Here is a 25155-nt window from a genome sequence, read left to right on the forward strand (position 1 = left end):
ATGCATTCAACTTGACATCAACGGGAACTTGCCATACGGAGTAGGTCTCATTTGTTTTGACGCTTTGTGTGTGGCAAATACAAATCGGAGTTTGGAAAATTGTGTGCTCTATATATCTTCAGCTATGAACGTGTCATTAGATTGATTGTTTGATTGTTGTTTTATTAATTCCTTTTGCAATGGCTGATTGCCATTATAGTATAGCTTTCTTAATTTTATTTTGCCTTCTTTACCCCACTTCTTACCTATGGAGAGGCTGAGCAGGACTCCTGTATCTGACTCGCAATCAGGAGTAGAAACTTGACTGATTTTTATTCTCTCCCCCCCACAGCAGCTCAAGGTCACTACAACTATTTGTAGCCCGTTCCCCTTCCAGCCCCCTCATTACTGTTGCCTGATTTGAGATCATCTGACTCAGCACAAACTGAAAATGACATGTGCTGGAAAGGTTTCAGTTACTGTACACTGCAGCGTACACATGTGGTTAGTGCATTAATCTCCATAACATACAATCATTGAATTATACAGCACACAAGGAGGCCATTCGGCCCATCGTGTCTGTGCTGGCTCTTTGAAAAGAGCTATCCAATTCAATCCCACGTCCCCGGTCTCTCCCCATAACCCTGCAAACTTGTCCACCCCAAATAATTATCTACTTCTCTCTTAAAAGCCGTTATCGAATCAGCTTCCCTTTCAGGTAATGCATTCCAGATCCAAACAACTCGCAGTGTAAAAAAAAATTCTCCTCACCTCCCCTCTCTTTCTTTTAACAACTATTTTAAATTGGTGCCCTTGGGTTACCAACCGACCCGCCACATGGAAATAGTTTCTCCCTGTTCACCCTATCGAATCCCCTCATAAGTTTGAAAACTTCTATTGAGTCTCCTCTTAATCTTCTCTGCTCCAAGGAGAATAATCCTAGCTTCTATAGCCTCTCCTGAAGTCCCTCATTCCTGGTATCATGCTGGTAAATCTCCTTTGCATCCTCTCCAATGCCTTGACATCCTTCCTAAAGTGTGGTGCCCAGACCTGAACACAGCACTCTAGCTGAGGCCTAACCAGTGTTTTATAAAAGGTTCATCAAAACTTCCTGACTTTTGTATTCTATGCCCCTATTTATAAAGCCAAGTATCCCGTATGCTTTGCTTAACAGCTTTATCCACCTGTCCTGCCACCTTCAAAGATTTACTTATATGAACCCCCATGTCTCTCTGTTCCTTCAACCCCTTTAAGATTGTACCATCAGCTTATATTGCCTCTCCTCATTCTTCCTCCCAAAATGCATCAATTTGCATTTCTCCACATTAAACTTCAGCTACGTGTCTGCCCATTTTACCAGTCTGTCTATGTCCATTTGCAATCTGCTACTATCCTCCTCACTGTTTACTACTTTTTCTAGCTTAGTATCATCTGCAAACTTGGATATTGTACTCCCCATACACAGGTCCAGGTCATTTATATAGATCAAAAATAGCAGTGGTCCCAATACTGATCACTGGGGGACACCACTGAAAATTTCCCTCCAGTCAGAAAAACAACCGTTCACCACCATGTTCAGCTTTCTGTCTCCCAGCCAGGTCTGTATCCATGCTGCCACTGTCCCTTTAATACCGTGGGCTTCTATTTTGCTTACAAGTCTCTTATGTGTCACTTTATCAAACACCTTTTGAAAATCCACATAAACTACATCAACTGCACTACCTTCATCCACCCTCTCCAGTACCTCATCGAAAAACTCTATCAAGTTTGTTAGACATGATATGCCTTTAACAAATCCATGTTGGCTGTCCTTTATTAACCCATATTTTTCTAAGTGAAAATTTATTTTGTCCTGGATTATAGTCTCCAGAAATTTCCCCACTACTGACATCAGGCTGACTGGCCTGTGGTTTCCAGGTTTATACTTCTGCCCCTTTTTGTACAGGGGAGTAACATTTGAAACCCTCCAGTCCTCTGGCACCACCCCAGTGTCCAAGGAAGATTGAAAGATTGTGTCCAGAGTTTCCATTATTTCGACCTTCAATTCCCTCAGTAACCTAGGATTCATCCTGTCCGGATCGGGTGACTTATCTACCTTGAGCACCGACAACATTTTTAATACCTGCTCTCGGTTTATTCTTATCTTATCCAATTTCTCTACCCTCTTCTCCGATACTGTGGCATTGGCTACATCCTCTTCTTTTGTGAAGACAGATGCAAAGTACTTATTCAGTATGTCAGCCATGTCCTCTGCCTCCACAAGAAGATTTCCTTGTTGGTCCCTAATTGGACCCACCCTATCTTTGACTAATATTTTATTCTTTATATGCTTATAAAATACCTTAGGCTTTTATGTTATCCACTAATCTTTTCTCATACAATCTCTTTGCCCTTCTATTTCCTTTTTCAGTTCTCCTCTGTATTTTGTACATTCTGTTTGATTATCTTCTGTATTTTGGACCTGACATTTATCATAAGCTTCCTTTTTCTGTTTTATTTTAATCCCAATTTCCTTATTCACCCAGGGAGGTTTGGATGCACTACCTTTCCCCTTTGTGGGAATGTATTTGTTCTGTCCACGAACTATCTCCTCCTTGAAGGTTTCCCATTGCCCGTTAGCTGTTTTACCTGCCAACCTTTCTTTCCAGATCACTTTGGCTAGGTCCCTTCTTGACTCACTTCCAGTTGAGTATCTTCACCTTTGATTGTTCCTTTTCCTTACTCTAACGGTTTTGCATCTTTCTGAAATCTGCTTGCAGATTTGCTCGTCTATCGCCTTCCCACTATTTGGTGATCTATGGTATACACCTAACAGAGTAACAGATCCTTTTCTGCTCCTTAACTCTAACCAAATCGATTCTCGTTTGGACCCTCTAGCACATCGTCCCTTTCCAGGGCCGTAACCAAGTCTTTAATCAATATTGCCAACCCCCTCCTTTTTTCCTTCCCTATCCCTCCTGAATATATTGTAGCCAGGAATATTCAGCTCCCATTCCTGCCCTTGTTTGAGTCAGGTCTCCGTTATTGATACTACATCATAACCCCATGTGGCAACTTGAGTCTGCAGCTCACCAATCTTATTTGTCACACTCTGTGCATTTACGCACATGCCCTTCATGACTAACTTAATCTGCTCTGCATTTCTCCCCCATCTAATGCCTCCTTTTTCTGAATTATTTCTGATTACAATGCTATTTGTCTCTCCCAGCCCTCTCTGTAACTTGTTTGTCCTCTCTAATGCTACATCTTGATTCCCTTCCCCTCTCGAAATTAGTTTAAACCCTCCCCACAGCACGAGTTAACCTCCCTGCGAGGACATTGGTCTGAGCCCTGTTCAGGTGTAACCCATGAACCTTGTACAGGTGCAACCTGCCCCAGAACTGGTCTCAATGACCCAGAAGCCTGCACCATTTCTCCAGCTATGTATTCATGTGTTTGATCCTGCCATTTTGACACTCACTTGCACAAGGGACTGGGAGTAACTCAGAGATAACCACCTTTGAGTCCTACTCTTTAGCTTATTCCGTAGCTTCTAACACTCTCCCTGTAGGATCTCAGCCCTTTTTTCTCCTACAACAACAACAACAAAATAACATTTATAGAGCGCCTTTCATGTTGGGAGGACTTCCCAAAGCGCTGAACAGTCAGGTGTCGGGGCCCGAGCATGGAGGACTCATCCTGACACCATGACTGGGGCTCCTGGACAAGACTGTTGCTGGCCAGCCTTGCTCCGCTATTTCAGGAACAGGAGATGTGACCATAAGGCAGAGTCAGTGAGAGGAAAATGTGCGAGCTCTTATAGGCGTGAAGATACTCTCAAAATAAATCTCATAGATGAATGTATTGTTTCTATAAGGATTGTATTGTATGTTTTCAACACCCTCCACTGTTCCCCACTATCTCAAAGAAACTACTTGTCATTGCACAAATAGAGAAAGAACAACTTGTACTTATGAACAGCTTTTCTTGTAGAAGAATGCTTGAAAGTGCTTTACAGAGATAGAGTGAGAGTCAAAACATTGGTAGTTAAGGGGGTGGTTGGAGATAGTCACAGACAAGCTAATATGTTTAGCGAATGCCAGAAATGCTAGCAAGGAAAATGTTACAGAGCTGATTGATATTTCTTTGTTGTTTAAATCAATGATTGGAAACTGATGTTTCAAATGCTAAACCAGACTGTATAGGACTAACATTGTTTTTTTTTCCATTGAGGAGAACGTAGGGTTAACAATATTTTCTTAGCAGGTATATAACAGTTAAAGAATGTAATCTGTGCAATAATCATGCTGAAAATTCCTTGTAGTTTCTGAAAATTTTGTTTCCTTTTACATAGGATAATTTATATTGCAAGGTGAACTTTGGTTATCTTCAAATTATAATTTGTTGAGAATAATGGTTATCTTGGAATAAAGAAAGGCATTAATGTGATCCCGGTATTATTATAAACTGCAAGATCAAAACTTTGCTTGTTCTGCTCATTACCTGAACTATAATATTGGATTACTTAAAATCTGAAATTGTTTTACATTATGATACATTTAAAAATATATACCATTAATTTGAAATGATTATTTAATACAGACTTTGCACCTACATTTGGTATACAGTGATACTGATGACCAGTGCTCTGAATGATACATGATGTTCACACTGAGGATTAATATCTATGACATCTTGGTTGCAACTACATTGAGAAAATACTTTGGAGTTCATTGCCCGGAAATTCTGCAGCCAGAATAGAATAGCAGATGGCTAAGGAATCACTGCGCTGTTGGGTGTGGTGGAAATGGGGATTGACGTGTTAAGTATGTCAATAACTGCTGGGGCTCGAGTGTAAATCTCTGAAGTGCAAAATAGGAAATAATTCACCAGTACACGACCACCAATCTCAAAGAAAAGACCCTCTTCTCAGTGAAAACATACATGATACTTCACATTGTAAAACTGGTCCTGCTGATTTTATAAGTCGTTCTTTCCTGCAAAAGAAATAATTGTTAAATAAAATTTCTCAATGTGTTTCTGATTTTTTAAAAAAAACATATTTTCAATATGCTGTACAGTGATATCATTGCAAATTAGCTTTATTACCTGGAGATGTGCTCTTTTGCAGCATTGCCATTAAAAATAATTCAGTGCCACCAGTTATTACTTGATGGATGCATGACCTAATTAATGAGAAGAGGATAAATGTCAGTGGGTGCTGACAATAGATTGTCCAATTTATTATAGTTGATCTTTTGTTTTCTAGTATCGATAGATTTATTATCTAATCTCACAAATGCTTTCAAAAGGCTGAAATTTGCCAACATCTGGTGAGTACATGAAGCCAGCAGACTCATTAAAACAAATCTCTGACACAAGCAGAGCAGATCATGCCATGACTTAGCAGAAATTGTGAAAATTATTTACAGTGAGGTACATAATTTCAGCCAACATATTTTACAGTATAATTTAACAATATGCCAAGATATTACTCTTGGACTAATCCTAGATTGCATTTCCTCTTCCATCAATGCTGACCATAAGCAATTGGCGTCCAAGGGACTGAAGTGTAACATTGCTGCCAAGTTTGCGGAAGTACCAATCCATTTAGAAAGTGAGACTGGAGATAGGGCCAACTCAAGGTAGACCATATAATTCTAATATATTACATCCAAATAGCCCAAAGCTCGGTCATTTACATATTTTAATCTTTAATTTTAATTTTAAGAGGAAAATGACCTGCATAGATAATTGACAGATTTATTATTGGCATGATTGCCCATTCCACCCCAAGAATTTAACCCCTTACTCGTTGTCAGTGGGTGTATAATCAGATTCCCTCACCAGGCATTAAAGCTGTAAAACTGGTTTCTGAAAAAACATCTTTCTTGCTATTACCAGCAATCAGCTGCCAGTGAAAAAAGCTGTGTAGGGGGATAAATGTGAGGAATAGTTTCCAATAAATCATGTCTTGTGGCAGCATTAATGTTGATGAAGTGCGTATGTTACACCATCAAACTTCATTCTGCTCAGCAGTGTGATACAGTTAAGCACCTCCAGTTGTGTATGTCAATTACCATTTTGACATGCAGTACTTGGGAACTATTTTTTGTAACTAAACAAAATGTTGCCACTGACAAGCATTTGTTTGAAGAAGCTGGACACCAGCATAAATTGTTTTGAGTAAATTATGGGACAGATTGGTGTTGATATTTTTAACATGCATTATTTGGTAAGTGTTTTTTATTGCTAAGTTCATCTAATAGAGGAATTTAACATACTGTTGGAGATAGGATGTCAAAGTAAAGCACAGCAATGGAATTAATTGCTGTGTGCAACCAGCCTTTTCAGTTCTAGTAAATAACAAAAAGGGTCTTTGTTCTGTACTAATCCAATACAGCATTCCATTAATTCAGCTCCCACTATCCTCATTTCTGAATTGTAAAATTGGAATACTTGATAGCTGAGGTTTGTTACTAGTTGTGTCATTGTAAATATTTTTGTAACTCAAGAATAATATGTTTAAAAACAAAATTGCACATTTATTTGTTACTCGTCTATCATTTCTTTCTCAACGGAGAAGGTCTTTTACTCTTGCTTTCTTAATTTTCTCCTCAACCCAAACATGTTGGAATTGTATCAGATATTGGTACATCCCATTTGGAATAACTTGTTCACTTTTAGTTTGTTCACTCTTAGATTTATAGAGGGTACAATAGAAATTCACGAGGTTGATGCCAATTGACATATGAAACGAGGATGACTAATTTGAGGATTGTTTTCAAGGGAACAGGGGAGATTAAGAGAGGATATGAAAGAGGTGTTTAAAAACTAATGGGGTTGAACAAAATAGAGAAAAACAACATCCTTCAGTTGGAGAAATTGTGATGAGGGAACAGTCTCAGGATTGTTAGTATAAATATTGGGGGACAAGTTAAAAGGAACTTCTTCCCCCAGAAGGTCTTTAGGGTAGATTTCATAAGACTGGATCATTTAAAAGGAAACTAAATAAGCACCCAAAAAATAAAGAGATCAAGGGATATGGGGAAAGTGGGATTAACATCTTTGCCTGAAGTGATAGTTGAATTCAAGAGGAAGTTAGTACTTCACATGAAGGAGAGAGGAATAGAAGGTGACAACCTGTGTGGAGTACAAACACTGGCACAGACTGGATGGGCCAAGTGGTCTGTTTCTGTGCTGTGTATTCTTTGTAAAAACACACAATGGTCTCCTTTTGTCCTGAAAATGTTTATGTTTCTATACCAATGTTTCCACATTAATGCCACTGATTCCACATTACTGCCCTAATCAATATTAAATATAAAACCAATATCACGTTTTGAACTGCTAGTTTAAAGGAAAGAAAATCCTCAGTATTATGCACTCCATTATACCAGTCCATTGTGCCTCTGATTAATTGGAAATAAGATTTTCCACAACAGCCTTCTTTGTATAATGCTTTTGTACAAAGAATATGATTTTCAGATTGTTGGTAGCAGGAGGAATTGCTACCACCAACGGTTATTAAATTTGCTCATTTAGCTACTTACATTTCTATCATCTGGTAGATGTGTTGGCCTTACCTCTATCAGATATCCTGTTTCACATCACAAAGATGTCTCAAAGCGCTTCACAGCCTTTACTGTGAAGTTCACTATCTCAAAACAATGTGAGGCAACAGTAAACAAGGCAAACAGGATGCTGGGCTATATTACTAAATCAGTCGAGTTTAGATCCCCAGACGTCGTTCTCAGGTGGTATAGACTGCACCCTGAATACTGCAAACAGTTTTAATCACCACAAAATAATGGGGTTGCCTAGGTCTTCGAGATGGTACAGAGGAAAGCAATGTGGATGATCCCTAATGAATGAGCTATGAGCAATGACTAGGCAAGTTGAGTCTTGAGGGAAGACGATCCAGAAGGGACCTCATTGAGGTGAACAAAATTTTAAATGGGATTGAAAAAATATACCCAGATCAAAACGTTGGGACTTACCTGGCAATATAAGACTGGTTTGAGATTTGGATTGACCTCTTTCTATGTTTATTTTTCTCTCCAGTGTGTGGATGTGACTTGGCCGAAGGTGGATTTTTTGTGAGGCGAGGGGAATATATCTGCACCGCTGACTATCAGAGACTGTATGGGACACGTTGCTTCAGCTGCAATGAATTTATAGAGGGCGAGGTGGTGTCAGCTTTGGGGAAGACCTACCACCCAAAGTGCTTTGTGTGTGCTGTTTGCAGGTAAGTAAAACATCTGCATAAAATGATGGGGAATGGCAAAGGGGAACTTGCTTATTACCCTTATTGTGATAGGTCCCTCCCTCTCCTTCACAGTTGCTGAAGTTGCTCTGAGAGGTGCTCGGAGAGTTGAAGAGAAATAATTGGCAAAATGAGTGGCCGAGAGAGTGAAGCGTGCAGTAAGGGTCTACCGTGTATGGTGTAGCTCCTGACGGAAAAACTTTTTGGTTAGCATCATAGCCAATTTTTTTGCCTGATGACCAATTATCTGTGTATAGAGCTGGTCCCAATTAATGCAAAAAATTATCTCTTTTATACAACATGATCTTTAGTTTACATTTGCACTGACACATCCAGGATCATTTTGCTGTCTTCTTCTCTCCAAATTAAATTTTGCAATGTTGTGAATTAAATGACGATTTGAACTCATTGTATTGTACCAGTTTCCAATGATCTAAAATGGAAATCAAATGGCTTTTTTTTGGTTTCAATTCAATGTGATTTTTCCCTGGATTGAACTCACACCCAACCTGCAGTGCCCAAGTGTTCAAGGTGTTCTTACCTTGGGCAAAATGAAAAGGGAATTCCTTCTCAAGAATAAGGAACAAACCATGCGTGAAGGCCCTATAACAACACAATTTGTTGTTGTATTGTAGGTCCCACAGTACTAATACAATCAGCAATACTCAACCTATGTATGACCATCCCACTGACAGGTTCATTTCTTCACAGATGCTATGCTGTTGCTTAGCAACTTGCAAGGGTCCAAAACAAATTCTAAGTAGAATTAATCCAGGAACCATAGAAAGAGGAGGGTTATGTTGACGACAGGCGTTTAGTGGGAATAAGTGCTTCATGACCTATATTTACTGTAACAAAGCCTCAAATGCCACTGTTGTGTGTCTGCACATAATATCCTTCTCGTTCTTGCCAAGAGCTGCCTTACATCTTATTTAGGCCCTTGAAACAAGAATAGAACAGCATTAAAATCCATTTCTCTGGCGCATTAAACGCCTGCAGACAGAATCACAGAATATCCAAGATATAACCTTGCAATGCCCTTTTACCAGATACAGTCAGCCTGCACTCACTGTGTCCTGAGGTCTCCAGCAGGTTACTAGATCACCTGTGCAGACGCCCAAGAATTGAAACATTTCCCTGTCCCAGAGTCTGAAGCTTGAGATGGTGACCTCCAGCCCTCGTATCTCAGGATCACAAACCTCTACCCTTATAATTAGATCACTCTGCAAAGCAGCCAAGATTTTACTGCTTCATATGTTCAGACTTCTTATTTTGAAAAAGCTGATCCATGCTGGTAGAAAGGTCCACAGGTTCAAGCCGTGCATCCAACCAACAGTATAATCCCCCAAATGACCATTGCGGACAGTGGGTGTCACTGTGCCCAATCTTCTCTGCACCAGGGTACACTTCGATGCACACACATACACAAACACACAATCCCACATTCTCGCACAGTATTCAGCAGAGAGGTTGGAGTAAAACCCTGGCTGCTTTGCAGAGTGACCCCATTATAAGGCTAGAGGTTTCCTTAGAGCATGGGTATTCTGAGGACATGTGGTTACGGTAAGTGCACTCTGATTTCCGGTGTGGATTGGCTGGTTTCCTGCATATTCCCAGAGCTGGTACAGCATGGCTGAATTTAAATTGGACATATAAACAGTGGGGGATAATTTGCAACATATGGCAACAATACGTAGGCATTTGGATTGGATTGGTTTGGATAGTTTTAAGCAAGGTGATGGGTTTTCACATGTGTCGGACACGTGTCTAATCAAAAAATAGCAAGTATGTGTGCGGAGGGAATCAGAAATGCCTTTAACTTTTTAAATAAATTAAAAAATAATAATTGTGTGTTCCTTTCCAATAGTTCTTAATTCGCATTGTGTTCCTATATTTACATATGATTAGCAAAACTCACATATTAGATATCAGTTATTATTATTATTGTTAGATTAGATAGCAGTACCAATGCAACTGAACTATCAGGGGAGTATTCACAATAAGTTTATAATGAATCAGATTACAAACTGGTTTTGGAGTTGATGGCATTGGGTTTATGTTTTTTTTTATTTTTGTTTACTTCAGTGTTTTTTTGTTGTTGTGTTTACCACAGTGAGGAATGTACCACATGTGTGTAGCAGAGACAAGAATAGTGGCAGAATTAGAAAAATAGCCTCAGTGAGTGCAACATCCAAGAAAAACCTTGATACATTTTCTGGTTGAAACATCTGTTTGATTATGGCAGGAACACAGGAGTGCTGGAGGTCTATGAATCCAAGCGGCCTCCAGAAGCCAATTTGAAATATTTATGCAACATCTCCTGTATTTGGAACACTTCCCCAGACAATGATGGTGTCCTGAGCTCTGTCCGATGTGGACAGGAGTTCAAATGCACAATTTATTAGAATCCGTTGAAACATGGCTGCTAAAGCATGCAGTAGATTTGATGGAATTCAAAATTTGCTCAATTGACATGACTGTCCTTTAGCTGTTCTTCCACCTCAGATTAAAAGCTATATTGGGAGAGGAAGCCTCAAATGTAAAGGTAAATGTAAGGAATCATCCATTTTATGACACATATCCAATACAAATGGGAATAGACAATGGGGGAGAAATTCTTCCCAGATCTAAGATTTATTCGATTTATTTAGTATTCTAGTGTCAAGAAATTGACAAATTCTTGAATATAACCTTAATTCAGAAGCCAGTTCTTTTGGGAAGTACAAAAAAAACAGCTTAACCAAATTCACCAATTTACCAAATTCCAATTTACAAAATACCAAATTTACAAAATTTACCCTATGAACTGTCAAGTAAATAGAATAATTCTAGACCCAGGTGGTTGCTACTTCTCAAATATATTTTGTTATTTGCTAGATTCTTGTCAGAAAATGCCTCTTGCATTAGTGACCAAGCATTCCAAGATGTAATCCTATGTGAAGGGCACTCTATAAAGGCAAGTTGCTGTTGTTAAAATAGCTTTTAATAAAGCAGCTTCGACCAATTTTCATGCAGTACAAGATCCTAATTGAGGTTGGTCTTTGTCAGCTGAAAACATTTTCTGGGACAAATATACTTCAAGACTGAGCAGACACCTGGTGTGGCTCAGTGATTCAGAATTATCAGCTCAGCTCAAAAATGCTTTGTTAGGTCATTTTTTCAGTGATGTCACCCAGGGCACACTGAATGTATCGCTACTGCTAAATATAATCTCTCTTTGTATACTTTGTCAGTTTTGTGAAATTTTTATGTTGTGTTTTTTATAGCAATAATAATCCTTGCATTTGATATAGTTCTTTATCACATCATTGAGACATCTCAAAGTGCTTCACAGGATATACTGTAAAGTGGAATTAATTACTGTATGTTTGTGTGTGAAATGCGACAGCCAGTTTTGTGCACAGCAGTGTCCCATAAACAAGTCATTGAGTGAGTGGCCAATTTCATTTGGGGGATTTGTTGGCCAGAACACTGGGAGAAACTCCCTTCTCTTTTCCAATAGTGCCATGGGATAGAATCATTGCAGTTTTGTTTATATTGTTATGAGTCCAATTAAACATGGGTAAAATCACTGACTTGCTAACTTGGCAAATTGGCACCATTGTACACTAAACAGTCTTTTTCCTAAGGATATTCCATCCATCATTCATTGGTTGTTCATCTGAAAGAAAAGCAAATTTTCCTACTCTCCTTACAGAAACATTAGACACCAGGAATACCACGTTCAATGTCATTAACAGTGACACTATGACACGAGAGATTCAAAAGCAAAACTCAGTAGAACAGCTACAGGAATAAAAATTGTGCCAGAGGATTTTTGGTTACTGTAAGTCATTTTGGGTTACTGGTGCTGTAGGATTTTTGGTTACTGGTTCTGTAAGCCAGATGTCTGACACACATACAAACCATGAAGAAAAAGATCTAGATGTTAGTTAACTCATCGCTCGCCATATTCAAATAATATGAGGCAAACTTGATGGTGGGCTATATTGCCAAATCAATAGAGGTCAGATATCCAGATGTCATTCTCAAGCTATATTGCGCTTTGATCAGGCTGAACCAAGAGTGCTGCATTACATTTCTAGTCACTGCAATATAAGGGGCTTCCCATGACATTCAGGCAGTGTAGAAGAGAACAACAAGGATGATCCCCATTATTAGAGAAATCAGCTATGAACAGTAATTGGACAAGCTAGAGCTCTTTAGTCTTGAAAGATGTCTTGAAATTGTGATATCTTCTCATCCAAACTGAAAGGCTCTAACTAAGTAGGAGCAGTGTTTACCAGCTGGTTGATTGGTTTGCCCTTCACAAACCAATCTAAGAGTTGCAGTGAAAAACTCGATCCTTATGATGAAATATAAAGTATGATTGGTTGGGGGACTTGATTTAGATGTTGTCATAATGCTGAGGTGATGACAGTCTAGTCTCAGCCATAGGCAAGTAAGTAGGAGGGAGTCCTTTGAATTAACACCACTTCATATTTGTTATTTGTACAGTCCTCGCAGTAATATCATGATCTCTGAAATTGTCGTGATTCACTTCTGTTTCATTTAGAAGTTAGAATGAGTGACCCATTCCAGAGAAGCTTTTGAAATATTGGACAGAAAACCTAACGGCATTTTAATTTGTTTGTCTTTCTTTAAAACCGACCCATCGGCGCTAACGAGCTGCAAGAAAATGGCAGACAATAAACTGGATAATCAAAGGCTAAGGAATTTCAAGAAAAAAGGGCGTGATCTAGAGACTGTGAGACGACAACAGAATGAGCTGGTTGTGGAACTAAGAAAGATCAAAAGGGACCAACACTTTTTAAAGCGAAGGAATGTTCCAATAGGGGATGAAGATACTGAGCTTGATAGTGACTTTAAAATCCAGAACTCATCACTAGAAGAAATCATAAGAAATACTTCCAGCAATAACCGAGACCTTCAACTCTGTGGGTTGAAAGCTGCCAGAGAACTTATGTCTAGTAATTATGGTCCACCAATTCAAGATATAACCAAATCTGGATTTTTTCCAATTCTGGTGCACTTTATACAACAGGACAACAACCATGTGTTACAGCTAGAGGCAGCGTGGACTTTAGCAAACATAGCTTATGGTCCCGCTGAAAACACAGAAGCTGTGATTACGGCAAATGTGGTCCCATCTGTCCTGAAGTTGCTGGACTCCACGTATGAGGAAGTTGCTGAACAGGCGCTTCTGACCATCGGCAACATCATCAGTGATGGGCCTAAATTTAGAGATTATATTATTGGCCTGGGGTTGATAAAGCCGCTACTTTCATGCATCAACCCTTCCAAGTCCCTCAGTTTTGTTCGCACAGTCACATGGGTAATTCTAAATATCTGCCGACGGAAGGACCCTTCCTTATCCCAAAATGTTGTACAGGAAATCCTTCCAGAGTTGTGTGCTCTTATCCACCACTCTGATACTGCTATCTTGATAGACACGGTTTTGATATTTTCCTACATAACAGATGGTGATAATGAACAAATCCAGATGATTATAGATTCAGGAGTAGTTCCTTACTTGGTGCCGCTTTTCAGCCACCAGGATATCAGTGTTCAGACTGGAGCATTGCGAGCCGCAGGAAATATTGTAACGGGCACTGATGAGCAAGCACAAGTAGTCCTGAATTGTGGAGCTCTTTCTCACTTCCAAGCATTACTCACTCATCCGAACACAAAAGTCAATAAGGACGCAGCATGGTTTCTGTCCAATGTGACTGCCGGGAACCAGCAACAAGAAGAAGCCGTGATCAATGCTAACCTTATTCCTCTCATTATAAATCTCATGGACAAAAGTGATTTTGCTGTTCAGAAAGAAACTGCTTGGCTGATAGCGAATCTAACTAATTCTGGCCAAAAAGATCAGATTGATTATCTGGTCCACCAGAATGTGATATTTCCATTCTGTAGCCTGCTTACAATGGTGGACCCACAGATAATTTTAGTGGTACTCGAGGGAATAAGTAACATCCTTAATACAGCGACCGATAAAACGAAACTCATAGCACACCAGATTGAAGAATGCGGAGGTTTGCAAATGATTGACCAGCTCCAACTCCATGAAAACGAGGATATCTATAGGATGGCCTATGACATCCTTGATCAGTTGACATCAGATGAAAATGAAGAGTCTACCCCGGCCCCAGAAGCAATGCAAGATGACAAACCTGTTTTCAGTTCTTCAACAGACAACCCAGAAAATGGCACTCAATTCTAAAAGAAAAAATACAAGGCATTGTTTCGGGAGTCCTGCATTGAAATCAAGCATCACAAAACATTGTGCTCAATCACAATTTACTTCTCTGCAGGATTAAATCAAAGTGTGCACAGTTGTATGTAAATGTATCCAAACTTGGATTTGCTCCTCCAGGATAACGATTAAACCCACAGAAAGCAGACTTTTGTTTATTATTAATGTATGTGAGAGAATTTACTCCTTTAACCTCAATTGCAATAATTACTTGTAACGCTCAAGGTTGAAATATGCACCCAAAGTGGGGGAAAAGCAAGATGTGATTATCACTGGAGCTATGATCACATCAAAAGTAGTCATTGGTTATCACAAGGCCATGATTATAATATTATAACTAAATTATAATTAAGTAATATTAAAATATTGCATGCAGAATTTTCTATTTTCTAGCATGCCTCTGCGCCCCAAATGTATTTAGTTGCAGTTTGTGAGCAGTATATATTAGATGTTAGAAACGTTAATTGGTAAATACTACTGACCTCTATCTTAAACTGAAAAGGAGAGTTTAGGCAAATAAAGGAGATTAGAGGATGTTGATAATAATAGTAGGGATTTCAGTTTGTCAGAATTAAATTGACAAGAGAGGTTTGAATGAAGAATTGGGTCAATTTGATCTCAACCTTTCAGGATACCAACCCTACCATATTCCCAATACAGCACCACACTGGCTGTCCATGGCTGTGCATTCCCTGTTGGCTGCCCTAAAACTGTCCTTCACAACTCTCTGAACATGTGACCTCTTGGTCTGCTGTTTCAGCGTATCTTTAAAGCCTGTTTTGGGTTAACTTTCACTCCCTATCATTTACATAGCCACCATTGGTTTATTTTAGTCTATTTTAAGTACCTCTGCATTTTCACAGCTAATCATTATGATCGTCAACTATTTGCTGAGACAATTGATTGATCACCGGGTGTCTGAATACCAGTCATGGTTCTATAAGCGTTGGTAAATGTTATTGCTCTCTGTATTCCTTGTTCACTCTGTTGACTCGGCAAATAAAAGTAGCTTCCTTGGATGTTTCAAATATGGGATTTATGGGGTTTTATGTTTTCCACAATATTCTCACATTTCCAGTAGCTGACAGTGCTGATGGCATGTGAACAATTGGTTATATAAAGGGACATTGCCAAGTGGTCAATTTACAAGGTTGATAGATAGGGGACATTGTAATTGTGCAATTGATCCCAAGGTATCATTGCAGCATCGGTCTCATTTGCTATTGAATAATTTAAAAAAGGGAACTCAGCCAATAATACAGGAAAATTACACTAATAGTTTGTGCTGCAGATACAGCTTCTGCTCCACCACAGATATTCCCAGTGACTGAACTGAGTGTGACACAACCCATTTTTGGAAAGAGTGTTCCTGCTCCACCATGAACTAAAAACTCAAAACTACAGTAACCAAATGAGACAAGAACAGCCAACCCTTCAACCAGTATCAGAGACTTAACTCTAAACCAGCAGTCATTTTAAGTTATGCCATACTAGAAAGGCAAATTAATCCAGACTTCACGGTGAGGGAAGGTAGCATTTACAAGAAATCAAATGAAGCGGTCGAAGGTATCCGATATCCATAATAAATAGATATTCAACTTGAAAGTGAATGCAACTCTTCGTTTCTCTGAGTACAGAAGCAATGACCCCTATTCTGAATCCTGAATAGTTCTCTGGTCTATCAGCCTAAAAGTGTAAGGGCACTTATTTTTCAGGAACGTTGTCAATATTCATTGCATTCCATTATATAATAATAATCCTTGCATTTGATATAGCATTTTTCACGTCTTTGAGACGGCTCAAAGTGCTTCACAGAATATACTATCGTGAATTGACTGTATATTTGTGGGTGAAATGCAGCAGACAAATTGTGCACAGCAGTGTTTGCCTTACTGTTGGTCAGGACCCCGATAAACTCCCTTCTCTTTTCAAATAGTTTCATCAACATGAAACGTGACAAAAGGTCATTGACCTGAAACGTTAACTTATTTTCCTCTCTGTTTCGATGCTGTCTGACCTGTTGAGTGTTCCCAGCGACTTCTGTTTTTATGGGATCTTTAACGTCCATTTGAACAGACAGACAAGGCCTTGGTTTAACGTTTCATCTGAAGGATGGTACTCAGAATGACAATGCAGCACACCACAGCATTGTATTGCAGTATCAGTTTATACTGTATGAGTTCCAAGGGTTTGAGCCCACAACTTTCAGACTCGAGAGGCAAGATTGCGAGACCAACTGAACCACACTGTAGGCAAACATCAAGCTTCAGAACATGATGGAGGCTGAAGGAGTAGGCTAACCCCAGGCTCCTCTCCACCCTCTCACACCTCGCCCATCCTCAGCTCCAATGCCAACTGCGAGGCGATGCTGGACTTCTTCGAATCCAAAGTCGAGGGGATCCACTCAGCTGCCTCTGCCCTTCCATCTACTATGCTCTCCCCATCTCACCCCAGCCCTTATCCATCCTTCCCTCCACACCTTCAAAGCTGTCTCACACTCCTCTCTCATCACCAATATAACCCACATGAAACCGACCACAGGCTCACTCGACTCCATCCCTACCCCTCTCCTTACCTCCAAGCTCCACCTCCTTGCCCCCTACTCAGAGACATCATAAACTTCTCACTGTCCACTGGCACCATTCCCATCCCATCTCATCACTCCTACCCTTAAAAAACCCACGCTGGACCTATTTCTGCTCTCAAACTACAGCCCCATCTCCAACCTCCCTTTCTTCGCTTCTTCCTCTCCCGCCACTCCCTTCACAACCCCTCCAATCGGGTTTTCGTGCTGCCCACAGCACAGAAACAGTCCTAGTCAAAGTAACAAATGACATTCTGTCCATCTGCGACCAGGGCTCCCTCTACCTCCTCGTCCTCCTTGAACTCTCTGCTGCCTTCGACACCGTTGACCACTCTATCCTCATCCACCACCTCTCATCTCACCTCAACCTTCACAGTTCTGTTCTTGACTGGTTCAGATCGTACCTCTCACACGCCTCCATTTCATCTCCACAAACGGTTTATCCTCTAGCCCCTGCACTGTCTCTTGCAGCGTTCCTCAGGGATCAGTGCTTTGGTCTTCAAGTCTTCAATATCTATATACTCCCTCTTGGTGATATCATCTGCAGACATGGGGTCAACTTCCACATGACACCCAACTAAACCTTTCTGCCTCTACCCTTGGCTCCAGGACCACTACTGTCCTGACAGAATGTTTGTCAGACATCAAATCCTGGCTGAGAGCTAACTTTCTTCAGTTGAATGTCAACAAGACCGGGGCCCTCCTGATTGGCTCCTGTCAGCGCTTCCACACCTCGGGCGCTGACAGCATCACCATCCATGGAAGCGACTCCATCTTACTAAGACAGTCCGGAACTTTGGCATCTCGTTTGACCTTCAACTATTCTTTCTACCCCACATTCATGCCATAACCCGCTCTGCCTTCCCCTACCTCCACAACATCGCCCAGCTCAGCCACTGTCTCACACCGCAGGCCACAGAAACCCTCGTAAATTCACATCGAGGCTTGACTGTGCAAACTCCTTGCTTGTCGGCCTCCCCAACTCCTCCTTCCATAGGCTGCATATCATCCAGAACTCTGCAGCCTGTGTCCTCTCCCTCATCAGGCTCCGCAACCCTACCACCCCCATTCTTGCCCAGTTCCATTGGCTTCCCAACACTCAGAGGATACAGTTCAAGATCCTGGTCCTCACCTTCAAAGCTCTCCATGGTCTTGCTCCCCCCTGCCTCTGCGACGTCCTAACCCCCTACCAACCTGCTGGCTCCCTCCACTCAGCAGGCTCTGGCCTGCTTCTCCCGCCTTGCCCACCCCTTCATTGACGGGCAAGCCTTCTGCCACTCTGCCCCCACCCTCTGGAACTCCATCCTGCAATCCCTCTGCCTCACCCCCTCCCTTGCTTCCTTCAAGGCCCATCTCAAGACCCTCCTCTTCGACCATGCTTTCGATCTCCCCCGCTGTCCTCCACCCTCCCCAATCCCAACCCCCTGCTCGGGTCCAAAACAGTGACTGTCCAGCGTCTTGGGACGTCCTCCCAACATGAAAGGCGCTATGCAAATGTAATGGGTTTTTTATTGTGAAACATGCAGAATAGCGTCTCTCAGTACTGGAGGAGGAGCACCATTTTATAGGTATATTTAGCAATTGGGTGGTCTGGGTATAGCTCCATTGCACATTGCATAAAAGTGTGATGGGAGCTTAAAATTACATTACATTAGGGAGGGAGATGGGATGCTTAACAGGTAAGGACATCAAGGAATTCAAAGAACTGTCCTTCCTGTCTGTGCCCTGGCCTCACTGTTCTCCATCCCTCAAATGAATGATAATCAAATGTAGGCAAGTTTAGTTTGTTTTAGTAGTTCAGAAATTGTGAGGTTGTTGCTCATTGTTTGGCTAAATATTATTTATTTCACGGTCTGAAATTACTTCATAAGCAATCATTATTTTTTTCATATTATCACTGCTCATTATGTTTTAAATAAATGTTTCCTGTGACCTTTTCAAATTACTGTGTTGGAGAAATAGTCAATGGCATGTTATTGAATTCAGCTTTAATCTTACAGCTGTGCAGCAATACTTAATGGGTATAATGTGCACAAGCATAAATTTATACCACATTAATCATACTGGTTTGTCTCCACTAATGGCTTCTCCGCCAGCCCCCGCACCGTCACATGTGGCATTCTTTTGGATTCTGTCCTTGGTCGCCTCCTTTTCAACATCTACATGCCTTGGTGACATCATCCGTAGACGTCCCAACTCACCCTCAAAGACTGCCTCTCGGACATTAAGTGCTGGAATGAGAGCTAACCTTCTCCATTTGAATGTCAAGAAGACCTTCTGCTTGTCTCCCGTCAGCACCTCCATATCTCGGGCGCTGAGAGCATCTCCCTCCATGGATGCACTCTACATCGCACGGAGCCAATTCAGAACCTCGGTGTCCTGTTCGACTCTCAACTGTCTTTCATCCTCCACAGCTGTGCAATGACCGGCTCTGCCATTTCCCACCTCTGCAATATTGCCCAGCTCCGCCAATGACTCTCACCGCAGCCTGCCGAGATCCTCATACACGCATACATCACATCCAGGCTCAGCTACGCAAACTCCCTGCTTGTTGGCCTCCCCAACTGCTCTCTCCACAATCTGCAGATCATCCAGAACTCTGCAGCCCGTGTCCTCTCCCACTCCAGGCTCCATGACCTCATCCTCGTCCAGCTCCACTAGCTCCCCATCATTCAGAGGATACAGTTCAAGATACTGATCTTCACCTTCAAAGCCCTCCATGGCCTTGCTCTTCCCTACCTCTGTGACCTCCTAAACCCCACCAACTAATTTTTGCTGTCAATGCTACAAGCAAACATTAAAAGATAATTGAGTGATGTAGAAGCCAGATTTGCCCCAAAATGGAATAACTTTGGAACAGGTTATGAGATAAGACTATGGCACATTGAAGCTTCGGGAGTATTTGACCTCTGCATTGACTCACTCATCTATAATAATTTGGGTATTTTAATGAGAATTGAATCAATACTTGAGGAAAAAATAATATTATGGGAACAGGGAAAGTAATTAGAAAACTCCACAGTGGAGTTAGCACTGACGGAGATACAGGATCAAGTGACTTCCTGTTCTGTCGTAAGCATTCTCTGATCCTAATGATATTAATTAAAATAGATTTTTGAATCTTCCATTGGTATATGGGTATGGTATTTTTATGTAAATAAGTAATGTTGAATTCCAGGTCTTGAACATGACAGGACAGGTTGATAGAGCTATTAAAAAAAGCATATGGGATCCTTGTATAGGCATACAGTACCAAAGCAAGGAAGTTTTGCTAAACCTTTACAAGTCATTGGTTAGGCCTCAACTGGAGTATTGTTTTCAACTCTGGGCACCACACCTTTGGAAGGATTTCCATGCCTTGGAGAGGGTGCAGAGGAGATTTACGAGAATGGTAGGAGGGATGAGGGCCTTTAGCTATGTGGAGAGACAAGAGAAGCTGGAATTGTTCTCCTTAGAGCAAAGAAGGTTAAGGGGAGATTTAATAGAAGTGTTCAAAATTATGAGAGATTTTGACAGAGTAGATGGGGAGAAACTGTTTCCACTGGCAGATGGGTCAGTAACCAGGGGATTCAATAACAACTCTCAAATGTGAATTGGATAGATACTTGAAAAGATTGGAAAGAGTTGCGGAGTGGGACTGATTTGGAAGCTCCTCCAAAGAGCTGGGACAGGCATGATGGGCCGAATAGCCTCCTGTGCTGTAATATTCTGTGATTCTATGATAGTAAATGCAGTGTGCCTATCCATATCAATAAGCATATTGCATCTGTAAGGGATACAAATGCTTTTGTTAGTTTGAAATAATGAATTGCTATGATTTCCGCAAGGTGCCTTTATACCACCCCTATGAATACTGTAGCTGATGTCGTTGGCTGATTTTAGATGATATTTCCATTTCTGCATTTGAAATAGCAAAGGCATCATCATGGGTGTGACTGACATGGAAATAAATATTTAGCTACATCCTTCCTATAATGATTCTTACAAAGGGCCTACTTTCTAGATCAGGGCAAATACATTAGTTTTCCTCTACCAGACAAGCATTGGAACCACACCTCTGTTTACCCAGCAGTAAGTAGGTACCGATTACTAGTCGAAGGATGGATCGCTTTTCTGGGGCTAATAATTCCCTCAAAAAATAGTAATAATAATTTGGTCACTAATCCACTACTGTTTTTGGGACATTGCTGTGCGCAATTGGCTGCCGCGTTTCGCCCACAAAATATGCAGTCAATTCACTGTACAGTATATTCTGTGAAGCGCTGTGAGAAGTCTCGAAGTGGTGATTAGCTGCTATATCAAAATGCCAGGATTATTATAACCAGTAATATAGAGCATGAAGAAAAGAGGAGAAGGTGAGAAGAGGGACATCGATTCAGGTTAGAGTGGGCATCAGTGTATCAGTGCTCCTCGTTGTTTGGTATTGCTTTTTTAAGGCCTATTTTAACTCTAACATTTAAGTGCAAATAAAACCTAAAAAATTTCTGTGGGAAAAAATACAATGAAGCTATCTTTAAAAACATAAACTTTGGCCTATTATTTGAGTTATCAAGATTGGTGTTTTTTCCTCAATAAACCAACAATACACAACATGGGAAACTATTAATAAATAATCCTTGCATTTTGACAAAGAGGTTTTCATGTTGGTAAGACATCCCAAAGCCTTCACAGGATTTACTGTAATGTGTAATGACTGTTAATTGTGTAGGGAAGTATTATGTATCCCTGATACAAATAATCAAGAATAATTTGAATGTAGATTTTGAGGAAATGGACTAATCATTGGATCAAAGAACAGAGAATTTGTCTCCAGATACTTGGTGCCCATTCATGGTATCCTGTATCCTCACAGCATCTTTGCAGAGCCATTCTTTACACATCACTTCTCAAGCTTCCCTTGACCAGTAGTTCTAAGGTTTAAAGGATAGGAAGAGAGAGTGACTAGCAACAAACAAGTTGAGCAGACAATTTTCTTTAGTGGCAGTCTAGGTCTCTACAACTAAGTTTTTCATGGTATTTCACATTAAGGGTACCTCTTGAAAGGATTTGCCAGCAATCTTTGATGATCAAACATTTGTCTTATAACTATAAAACCAGGCACATAGTAAATTGCACAGGTATTAAAATTTGTACCTGGAGTTCTCAAAATGTCTACAACAACTCAAACCCCCCCACCCCCACATGCACACACACACACACACACACATATCAAAACCACCACATCAACAACAACAACAACAACAAGATTCCATTTATTGAGCGCCTTTCACGTCGGGAGGACGTCCCAAGGCGCTGTACAGTTGGGTCAGGACCCGAGCAAGGGGGAAATGGTCAGCGTGAGGGGAGGGAAGGGAGGGAGTGAGGAGGGGGTAGAGAGTCGAGAGGGGAGCTGAAGGCACGGTCGAAGAGAAAGGTCTTGAGACCGGCCTTGAAGGAGGAAAGGGAGGAAGCGGCGAAGGCACTGGGGATAGAGTTCCAGAGCCGAGGGGCTGAGAGGCTCAAGGCCCGGCCACCGATAGTAGGGCGGTTGGGGCGGGGGATGTGGAGCAGACCGGAGCCAGAGGAACGGAGGGTACGGGCGGGTAGGTAGGGGGATAGTAGGTCGGAGAAGTAGGAGGGAGCAAGGCCGTGAATGGCCTTGTAGGTGAGGGTGAGGATCACCACTGTGAATATGCATTAGGGTGTATCTCATGCATCACATTTTAGGGTAATGGTCAGCAGAGTAAAAATAAGTGGTCCTTTCACTGAAATAACAATGCATATGTTTATTTTGCTCAATTGATCCGAATGCATCATGTAATATAGAATGTATCATATTAATAAAACGTTATTATCCTGTGTTGAGAAAGCATTCAGTCTCCTTGGAGAATGCCATTGCCTTGGGCAAGTAGCTTTCATCTTACTTTCCTAAGTGAACAGTTAATTCTTCTCTTAGTAATTACAAAACCTCTTATTAAAAATGTGCATTGAAACATCCTTATTACAATTTTACTCATCTGCTCTATGCATGAGTGCATGAGTAAAAGAATGAACTATTTTATGACTGGAAAGCTAAGAAAAGAAAGCTTACCTTTTTATTATGTTTGTATTATAGTAATACAGTACACAGCAACTGTGGGGGTTAGGGTGTCATGAGAGAAAGACTGCATTGTTCTGGATTACTGCAGACTTCAATAGCATACTTTTAAATAACGCAGCTACTTACAGATTATTTTAATGAAAGAAAGTATCGCCCTTAGTTTTTTTCTGGTGTAATAATTAATGAAGCCACCACAGATGGAAGACGTTAGAACGTCACAAGCAATTAATACAAATTAGAGTTTTGCAATGCCCTGACCTAATACTGTCTTTAAATGGCTGCGTTTCATCAATCTGAAGAGAATTAATGTTCGCATTTAAAAAGTGGCCTAAATCTCATTACTGTATTGCCATGTAAAGTAAAAGTTCACTTTTGCTAGTGTTTCAGGCTCCTCCGCTGTGTCTCAACATTCTGTATCAATCCAAAACATCAGCTGCCTGTTATTCTCTTCCACACAGTGCTATTGTTGCATGTTCGAGTTTTTTTTTAAACAACAGTTTTAGTTCATATTTTGAAAATCATTTAAATCATTAAAATCATGTAAATTGGTGCTATAAAAGCAGTGTTTTTCCTTTTGTGCTGTTAATGGATGGTTTCTAAATAAATAAGGCAAGCCACACACATTATTTTGTCTGTTGATATACAGTACTGCAAGGCATATTGACAACTTGAAAATCTTTTACAAAGAACTGAATACAAGTAGAGAAAATAATAATGGGTTTGAGGAAACCATTATGTAATAAAAAAACGTGTTTCTATTTTTGCAGGGTGATGCTATAAAATCCTTGAAATTGTTGACTGTGTACGAGGTTGTAACAGTTATTACATCTTTGTTTTCATTCTGTCTTCTGTAACTATTGGCAAGTAATATCAGAGGTATCCAATATTTGAGTCTACATCCACGTGTTCTAAAAAAAAAGCACCAAAGTAGAAAGAAATGTGTTTGATGTAAAATCTTGAAGCCTTGAAGTATTAAATTGGTAGGAATACCATTCAACATGTATCAAAAGGGGATTCTTCAATAAAATATTAAATCTGCAATGAATTGGTTTGTGGTAGCGTTAATCTGATTTTTGTTCTTTTTCATTTCTTATTTTTTTTCTTATATTCAGACAGCCGTTCCCACCTGGAGACCGAGTGACCTTTAATGGGAAGGAATGCATTTGCCAAAAGTGCTCTCAACCTCTGACCACCAACCCTGAACTTGTGCCTACCAATTCTCTACAAAGTAAGTGCTCTCAATTACCTCTAATCATTTGCAGCACATCTTCAAGTCTACATACCTCAAAATACTTCACAAGAATTACTGTAGAGTGTTTTGTAGACTTGTCTTTTTTTCATGGGTCAATTGCCTTGATTTGGGGACATGTAAGTTACACCCTTAAAGGTACAGACCTGCAGGTATATTTTCAGTATGCAGCAGAGTCTGCTGCTGAGCTGTCACATAGCGGAGGCGTGTGAGATGCTGGGACTTCCATCAGATGGTTGGTAAGTGTTCAGGACATTTAAATCTCATTATTAATTGAATTAACAGAATGCACGTAGGATTCTGGGAAGATGGGAAAAGGTGCTGTGATAGGACGTGTTTAGCAAAACGGGTAACAAATATCAGGTGAATTATTCCAAAAATCAAAGAATCAGTCACCCTTATCACGTTAACATAGAAATGCATGAAAAATGAGCAATGGAAAATCAGATGGGTTCCGCCATGTCCAATATTTGTTGTATGAAGATATTTCTAACTGAATGATGGTCTTGTAACACATTTTCATTAAAGCTTTTCTAAATCTGCTATTTTGCAGAGTGTGGAGGCTGCGGCCTAGAGATTAAAAATGGACAATCCTTGGTAGCCCTGGACAAGCACTGGCATTTGGGTTGCTTTAAATGTCATACCTGTGGTAAAGCCCTTTCCGCTGAGTATATCTGCAAGTAAGTATGGTTTGTTCAAAGGTCCTGATCAACTAAGAGAGTTCAGTTTTGATTTAAAGACGTAGAGGGTTACTTTT

At 40.5% G+C, this 25155-nt stretch overlaps 2 protein-coding genes across 8 annotated transcripts in view; both read left to right on the top strand.

The window, feature by feature from the left end:
• LOC103187169 (actin binding LIM protein family, member 2) overlaps positions 1-25155 on the top strand; it is a 159918-nt gene that overhangs the window by 65504 nt on the left and 69259 nt on the right. For all 7 annotated transcript variants that reach the window (XM_042345385.1, XM_042345389.1, XM_007906553.2 and 4 more), the window contains exons 3-5: positions 8023-8206; positions 24262-24377; positions 24952-25078. In XM_042345385.1, the coding sequence (XP_042201319.1) occupies positions 8023-8206; positions 24262-24377; positions 24952-25078 (427 nt within the window). The remainder of the gene's footprint in view (positions 1-8022; positions 8207-24261; positions 24378-24951; positions 25079-25155) is intronic.
• On the top strand, positions 12890-14453 carry LOC121851515 (importin subunit alpha-3-like). Its single transcript, XM_042345392.1, has one exon. It carries the CDS (start codon positions 12903-12905, stop codon positions 14451-14453), a length of 1551 nt encoding a protein of 516 aa, XP_042201326.1. The 5' UTR covers positions 12890-12902.

The sequence above is a fragment of the Callorhinchus milii genome, unplaced genomic scaffold, assembly GCF_018977255.1.
Source record: "Callorhinchus milii isolate IMCB2004 unplaced genomic scaffold, IMCB_Cmil_1.0 Scaffold44, whole genome shotgun sequence".
Classification (NCBI taxonomy): Eukaryota; Metazoa; Chordata; class Chondrichthyes; order Chimaeriformes; family Callorhinchidae; genus Callorhinchus; species Callorhinchus milii.